This window comes from Aegilops tauschii, chromosome 6, assembly GCF_002575655.3.
Source record: "Aegilops tauschii subsp. strangulata cultivar AL8/78 chromosome 6, Aet v6.0, whole genome shotgun sequence".
NCBI classification, from domain to species: domain Eukaryota; kingdom Viridiplantae; phylum Streptophyta; class Magnoliopsida; order Poales; family Poaceae; genus Aegilops; species Aegilops tauschii.
The window spans coordinates 264,306,108-264,314,087 of NC_053040.3; the positions used below are offsets into that span (position 1 = coordinate 264,306,108).

The following is a 7,980-nucleotide window of genomic DNA, read 5'->3' on the forward strand; positions in this document are numbered from 1 at the left end:
TTCCTTTTTCCTGTCTAATCTAATCATCTCCCCCTGATTTTAAGGGGATAGAGCCGGGCCTTATTTTGTTTCAATCAAATCAAGCCACGTACGCGGGAGCACGAATGGGCGCACGCGCGGGGAGCACGCAAGTCTCGTCCCTGGACGACCAGGAAGAAAAAACGCAAGTGCACCGAACAACCCGGAGAAAAAACGAGTGAGTGGACGCGACAGTGCGTGGAGGTCAGCCTCGGCACTGCTCGTGCAGGAACCCAACAACTCTCTCCCGTAACCGGAGCGACATGGATTGCACGCAGCCCACCGGCCGACGTGTAGGGCCAGCAGCAAACTGGCCCACCCATCATTGTCTAGTAGGAAGATGCGGGTGTGCAGGCGTCGGCTCACCCTGTTTCTCGCATGCATTACATCGCCCCCACGCCTGTCTGCCGGTAAGCGCTCACCAAAAACATCCACACAAACACTAACGTAGAGAAAAAACAACAGAAAGTCGCTTACACGTAGGACCAACTGCCATTCTGGCCTACTCGTCATTGCATGGACGGGTAGCATCGGGCATGGCTGTGTCGTTCCAGCAGGCTGCCGAGCCAGGAGGAGCCAAGGACGCGCGATGCTACACACGCACGCGGCGCCCAAGGAGAGCTCGCCCGCGACCAAAAAAGCAATGGCCCAGCCAATAGCGCAAGAGGCTGAGCCCATGGGTCATCACCCCCAATGAACTCACTACACGGTGAAAACGACAATATAGATTTGCAGCGACGATCCAATGTTAGGCAGCGAAACAAAGACCGGGTTGAGTAAGATCTAACGGACGAAAACGATGCAAATCGGGGGAGCACCAAGGAGGCGAGTTGCCCCGCCACCTTATAGGTTTAAATTAATATTATTATGTCCTTGCTTGCTACTAATCAATCTTATGAGGCACCACTTACATCTTAGGGAGAGAGAAGAAAGAGTGCATCCTTATGGAGCCTCTTTTATTAGAGTATTTTACCCGATCATGCTCAATTTTAAAAACGTATCGAGACAATATGAAATTACGAATGTTACAAAAAAGCAGATTAGAAATAATAAGGTGGATGGGCTTGGTAGGCTCGCCCACCCACTCGCACAACAGGCCAATCAGGCCCATCCACTTGCACGGCCCGCACTATGCTTCTTCTTCTCTATCAAGAAATGGTACAGCGTTAAAGCCACCAGATCCCACGGCGCAGAACTACCCAAACCCCAACCAAAATCCACCCCCAAACTAGGTCATCCATGTCTGGCGGCGGGCAAGCAGCGGTCTCGTTCCTGACGAAGGTCGCAAAGGTGGCTGCCGGGTTGGGCTTGACGGCATCTGCCGTCTCCACGTCCCTCTACACGGTGGACGGCGGCCAACGGGCGGTCATCTTCGACCGCTTCCAGGGCGTTCTCCCGGCGGTCGTCTCGGAGGGCACCCACTTCCTCGTCCCCTGGCTCCAGAAGCCCTTCCTCTTCGACATCCGCACGCGCCCGCACAGCTTCTCCTCCACCTCCGGAACCAAGGATCTGCAGATGGTCAGCCTCACGCTCCGCGTCCTCGCCCGCCCCGATGTGGAACGCCTTCCTGAAATCTTCACCAACCTCGGCCTCGACTACGACGACAAGGTGCTCCCCTCCATCGGCAACGAGGTGCTCAAGGCGGTCGTCGCCCAGTTCAACGCAGACCAGCTCCTCACCGACCGTCCCCACGTCTCTGCCCTCGTCCGTGAAGCCCTCGTCCGCCGCGCCGGCGAGTTCAACATCGTGCTCGATGACGTCGCCATCACCCACCTCGCCTACGGGCACGACTTCGCCCAGGCCGTTGAGAAGAAGCAGGTCGCGCAGCAGGAGGCTGAGCGCTCCAGGTTCCTCGTTGCGCGTGCAGAGCAGGAGAGGCGTGCTGCTATCGTTCGCGCGGAGGGAGAGAGCGAGTCCGCACGGCTCATCTCAGATGCCACCGCTCTTGTAGGCAATGGCCTGATCGAGCTCAGGAGGATCGAGGCTGCCAAGGAGATAGCTGGGGTGATTGCGCGCTCACCCAATGTTTCCTACATCCCTTCTGGCAACAACGGCCAGATGCTGCTTGGGCTCAGCACTGCCCGGTGAATGAATTGCCACTTATCTTCCAGTTGGTCACAGTACTTTAGTCACTTGAGATGCCCAATTATCCTTCACTTGATTACAATACTTGAATAACTTCAGATGCTTCGACATAGTAGTATTTTACGATTTTATCGTAGAATGGAGACTTCTATTATGGAGGAGTCATTGAACAAATGTTGTATTTTGGTTGCCAACCTATGCTATATTAGGGTCCCTATATTAGTGCTTATGATGCGTTCTTTTTATTATTGCAGGGATATGGTCCTCTATGGTTATTGCTCAGAAGCAACTTGGTTTTTGAATTATTGGTTTCATTTGTTGTTTTTTCTGATTAAAGTTCTACGATTGTTTTGTTGATCATATTTGTTATTGCATAGTTTGGTCTGGGTAGCCGTGCAACGCGCAGCAAAATATTGCACTCTGTTTTGTAAATAGGGTGAGCATGCATGAGCTGCATTTGTCAACACTACATCTGCTTGTAGTTAATCTTTTGTTGATTTTTTTGGTTTTACTACTAGTGAAGTATACTAACTAGCTATTTGACCGTGGGTTGCAACGGAAACATAAATATTAGTTATCCGACGTATACTTTACCCTCACCGTATTCTAGATTTTGATAGCATGTTATTTAGTTGAGGTTTTGATAAGATTTTGATCCGATTTGGGTATGGACAGGGGAAAACAAAAAGTTATGATTGAGTCAAGATTTCGGTAACAGCTGATTTTAATTGTTTTGATTGAGTTAATGCATGACATGGTTTTTGAGAAGTATCGATTTTGTTTTAATTATTTTAAGTTACTCTATTTATGTTGGTTTTTATTTTGTGCGGTATTTGTTGAGATCATCAAAACAAACCCAAAAGAAAATCAAAGTGGAGGGGGAGGCGTGTGGGAGGAAACAACCGGGAAGGAGATGAAGAGGACACTACCAACTCCCTTTTAATGGTAGAGATTATGTACAACAAAGGGTAGCTTGGCCAGGAGTTCTTTTATTTGAGTCTTTGTTAGTTCCATTATGTCCTTGTGCTCCAATTTTGTAAAAATAAAAGAGGTATGATGGCAATATTGGTACTTTCGCATCACCTATCCCTGGCCCTCTATTTGGGCTTTTCCTTTCCATGCCCCCTAGAGTTTGTAGTTTTTTTAGTCTCAACCACAAAAACCAAGTTACATACTAGTAACTTGTAACCCTTCTGTTCTACAGTATATTAAATTATCATTAATTTAGTATAACTTTGTTCCGTGAGGGAGACCCCGTGTCATCATATTTGTTCTCTGTGTGGAAGGATTTACATCTCTTTTGAATCTGTATGGGGGTGCACCATAAGCGATCAATTGCAGTCTTTGACCTCGGCAAATGTGGCACTGAGATTTTTAATCTATGTAGTTGCGTTCTCTCTGTCTTCTGAAACCGACGAGTAGTCTATTAAAGTATTAATAGGAGCCGACACATATAACCTGCTAATCTTCTCCGGTGATTCTATTATTCTTTCCATTAATTCACTTGTTTACTGTTTGCATCTCTCCCACTCCCCAAATCATCCCTTGCCTTCTACAAATCTGCACATACAAATTCACCTATTTGTTGCCCTAATGGTTGTCGCTGCATCCGACCTCGCAGAGCCCCCGCCATCGCTGGACTGAGCTGCGGCGACCCTGCAACTGATGGATTCGGTGACGAGGGGGCTGCGCCAGCACCATCTGCAACCTTCAGCGCCCTCCTCCCGTACCATATTATGCCACCAATGGATTCCATGGCGAGGAGCTGTGCCAGCACCACGCGCAACCTAGCTCCCCCGCCTTTAGATGCCTCAATCGCAATGATCGGATTAGATAGTGAGGAGCTACAATGCCCTACCACGGTTGGATTCGATGGCGAGGTTCTGCGCAACCCCTTTTGCAACCGGCTCCGCTGCCCTTGCTCTTCCAAATTTTGCCTAGATGGAGCCCAATGAAAAGGTGAAGAAAAGATGAGAATTTTTTGTGCCGCATTACTGATTTCATCCAAAAATTGTTGAGAGTTGATGAATTGTAACATCTGGCATTTGATAAGGTGAGAGGTTCTATAAAAATAAAATCGAACAGGTTGTGTTAAAATTTTCTGCCATGAGACTTTGGACATTGCCATGGTGATTGTAGTCTATTAGAAACAAACAAGTAATTGTGCTTGCTTAATGCTTAGTTCATTACAACGATGACCTGCACAACGTGTAGTACTTTTGACTTTGGTATCCCTTCATTGTTGTTTCAGTGGATGTTAGAAGGAAATAACAGCAATAGCAAAACAAATGCCTAGGATAATATAGCTGAAGGACCAAGAATCCAACATAGTACACATGTATACATTCTATGCTTGATGTTTTTATGGCAAAAATACAAGGTCTGATTAATTTTTCTATACATCATGAATCAGATTCAGTATGATATGCACAATTATAGTTCATTAAGGTACAAAGGAAATTATGGTTGTTCAGTAAACTTATTTACTTTCATGAAGGCCTATAGAAATTTACTAGCTTTTTTATCCATGTTGTGAGTAGCCTTGAATTTGTCGTCCAAGCTTTATTCAATCACATGAATCAGAATGTATTCTTCTACTGTAGTTGATACAATATATCATATTTATTTTAAGTTTCTTTCTCACAACATATGCACGAGGGCCTTAGTATCTTACCATGAGTTCTGCACCTTGATGTAGAAATCCATGAAGGGTGATTCATGCACATCTGAACAACTATGTGCTCCATAAATCAGCTAATCATCTATATTCTGAAGATGCATCTGTATTTTCCTTCCAGTTTTCCACCGTGGATGGTTAAACATTGAGATATTAATATCGTGAGATATAATATAATTATGTAAGGTTTGTACATGGTTAATTTTCAAAATTCTAATTCTTTTTAATTAGCTTCAACATGCATGTACATACTATTCTGAACTCTTACTGGCTTCTGTTATTAGAGAATGAATGTAACATATTTTGGTAAGCATGTTTCCCATTCTCTAAAATTTCATAAAGTACATCTTAGTTTGACTCTTTACAGAGAGACATATATGTTGTTTCAGAAGGGAGAGAGGTTTAGATGTTCCCTCTTCAACATGTTAGTTGCACGTTGTATAGGGTCATAGAGTATTAATATCCATATTCACTTCATGTTGTATTTGTTTTACATCATTTAGATTATGTTGTAATCTTAAAGTGCACATAATTTATCACTTCATATTTATTTGTTTTGTACCGTGCAGATTATGTATGTGTCCTTCTCAAGTCATTTTATGTGCTAATTCCACTACACAGTCCGGCAGAGATCATTCTCAAACATAGACACATTGCGACGTTGGCGCAGTGTAAAGTCTGCCTAGACGCGGATGAGGATACGGTTCATGCATTGATCAAATGCACACATGCAAAAATATTTTGGAGGGAGGCTAAGGAATGGCTACATATTAAGCTTCCGGAGCTCTTACAGATACATGGTCAAGAGATATTCTATGTGACCCAAGGTTTGATGACACAGATCATGCAAAAAATATTATGGTCATGTGGGTTATCTGGATATCCAGGAACAATACTACCCATGACAAGGAAAATTTGGACCCGATGCAGTCAATGAAAATGAAGGATGCCTATCGCTACTGGAGTTACCGGGGGAGCATGCTAAAATATTGCCAGGTCACATTACGTGACTTTAGTTCGTTATTATTTTTGCTTTGCATAATCATATAGAGTTGACATGACATTTGTGGCAATGCCACCATTCATCATTATGCACATGTTACGCTAGATCATTGCATACCCTGGTACACTGCCAGAGGCATTCCATTTGTAGTCATCAATTTTTTAAGTTATGAATAAATAAAAGTGTGAGGTCATTTATAGTGTGCCTCTACCTGTGTGGAATAAAAAAAGAGAGGCCAAAAAGAGCCCAAGAAAAAGGGGCCAAAAAGATCCCACCAAAAAAAAGAAAAAGAGAGAGGGGCACACTACTATCCTCCTCACTTGTGCTTTAGAGTAGCACCATGTACTTGATATAAAGAGTTTTTGTATATTTCGTTTTCATACTAGTGGGATATTTTACATTATAGAACTTGACTTGCATATTCCGATGATGAGCTTCCTCAAATGCTCGAGGTATTGAGCAAACAAGTTGGATGCATACCCACTTAGTTCATATGGAGAGTTTTCATACACTTATAGCTCAGCTGCATCTGTTGCCTGGCAATCCCTACTACTCGCACTAATATCAACTGTAAGGTCTCTCAGTTACCTAACAGCCAACTGAATTGGTGTGAGACTTTTTTTAGCCTTTTGTCTTCGTATTGATTAAACCTTCATCATCATTCTATTTGCCATCTAAGTGCGAAGACCAAGGCATGTGGCTGGGCATTAAGAAAAGTGCTGAGTATTTGAAAAGGTGGAATCATGGATTGGGTTATCTGACCAACTCTCTGGGTTGTGTTATGATAAGATGCTTGAATATAATAAAACCTTGAGTGATTGGAACCATGAATGTAATACATACGAGTACTAATTGGTATTACATGAAAACATTGAACCATGAAAAACAAGAATGATTTTATTTTCACATTTTGATGTTAATTCCTTATTATCAATTATATATTTGCCTTGATCACTTTCATTATGAGTTCACAACACATTACATCATTTGATCAAGATAATGTTGCACATCAAAAGTTATCCTTGTTTTATAATCTACCTACTCGAGGACGAGTAGGGATTAAGCTTGGGGATGCTGATACCTGTCAAATGTCTCTATAATTTTTGATTGTTTCATGCTGTTCAATTTTGTATACTTTTATAGCATTATATATTATTTTTTCTGGACTAAACTATTAATTTAGTGCCGAGTGTGAGTTGCTATTTTTTTTTGCATGTTTTTGACTTTATAGAAAATCAATATCTATGGAGGTTAAAAAACGCTAAGGATTTAATGCGATTTTTCAGGGCACGAAGGTTCCAGAAAGCACCAGAGGGAAACGAGAGGTGCCACAGGGCCACCACACGCCGTGGCGGCGCGGCCAGGGCATAGGACGCGCCCCATGGCTGTGTGGGCCCCATAGGCATCACCTTACGTCCATTTTTCCATGTGTAAATTCCATATTTCACGAAACCCTTTGCAAGATTTTCTTTGAGTTTTTCTATCGCCGCAAGTTTTTGTTCCGAGGAGATCGAATCCAGAGGCATGTTTTGGCACTCTATCGGTGGGGGAATCCACCACGGGAGGCTTCTTCATCAACCTTGCTGCCTTCATGACCATGTGTGAGTAGAGTCCCCTTAGGACCTTAAGGTCCATAGTAGTAGCTACATGGTGTTGGAAATATTCCCAAGAGGCAATAATATTGTATTATTATATTGCCATGTTCACAATTAAGAGTTTATATTATATGCTATAACTGATATAATCCTTGAATATGCAATTCAGTGGAAAACTCATATGCATGTGTGGAATGATATACAGAAAAAATAAGCTTCCTAATCTTGCCTCTAAGACTAGCTCCAGTGTTGTTGGTGATCATATTTTCCGAATCTTAGGATATCTTAAGAGTAACGGTAGTCCTAAAACAACATTGAGAGTACGATGTTAGAAGAACGATCATATTGAATTGACCCAAAGTTGTTTGTTATACTTTGAGATTATATCGTCAGAAGTCAATTGTTATAACATGGAGTGTTAACGTGTGATTTAGTTCCTTAGACCATGAGAGTATCGTAGTCACTGATGACACAACTAGAATATGAGTATACCCATCATAGGCATTTCCTGACGCATACTAATATTACCAATTCTTTGACAGTCATCACATGATAAGACAAACTTACGTGGATCCTTGAAGAGAGTAGGCCAATAAAAACCA

General features: G+C 42.9%; 1 protein-coding gene and 1 long non-coding RNA gene across 2 annotated transcripts; both read left to right on the forward strand.

Moving 5' to 3' along the window:
• The first annotated feature begins 1,183 nt into the window (after positions 1-1,183).
• Positions 1,184-2,332, forward strand: LOC109734588 (prohibitin-3, mitochondrial). Its single transcript, XM_020293798.4, has one exon. The coding sequence runs from the start codon at positions 1,258-1,260 to the stop codon at positions 2,104-2,106; it is 849 nt and encodes a 282-aa protein (XP_020149387.1). The 5' UTR covers positions 1,184-1,257; the 3' UTR covers positions 2,107-2,332.
• Positions 2,333-3,117: 785 nt separating this feature from the next.
• Positions 3,118-5,980, forward strand: LOC141025618 (uncharacterized). The gene is made up of 3 exons (XR_012187719.1): positions 3,118-4,062; positions 4,802-4,966; positions 5,350-5,980. It is a non-coding gene; the product is annotated as an uncharacterized lncRNA (long non-coding RNA).
• The last annotated feature ends 2,000 nt before the right edge of the window (positions 5,981-7,980 follow it).

What these genes read in the sequence shown, in the direction of transcription:
- LOC109734588 (XM_020293798.4), top strand. Translation starts at nt 1,258, where the DNA reads ATGTCTGGCGGCGGGCAAGCAGCGGTCTCGTTCCTGACGAAGGTCGCA.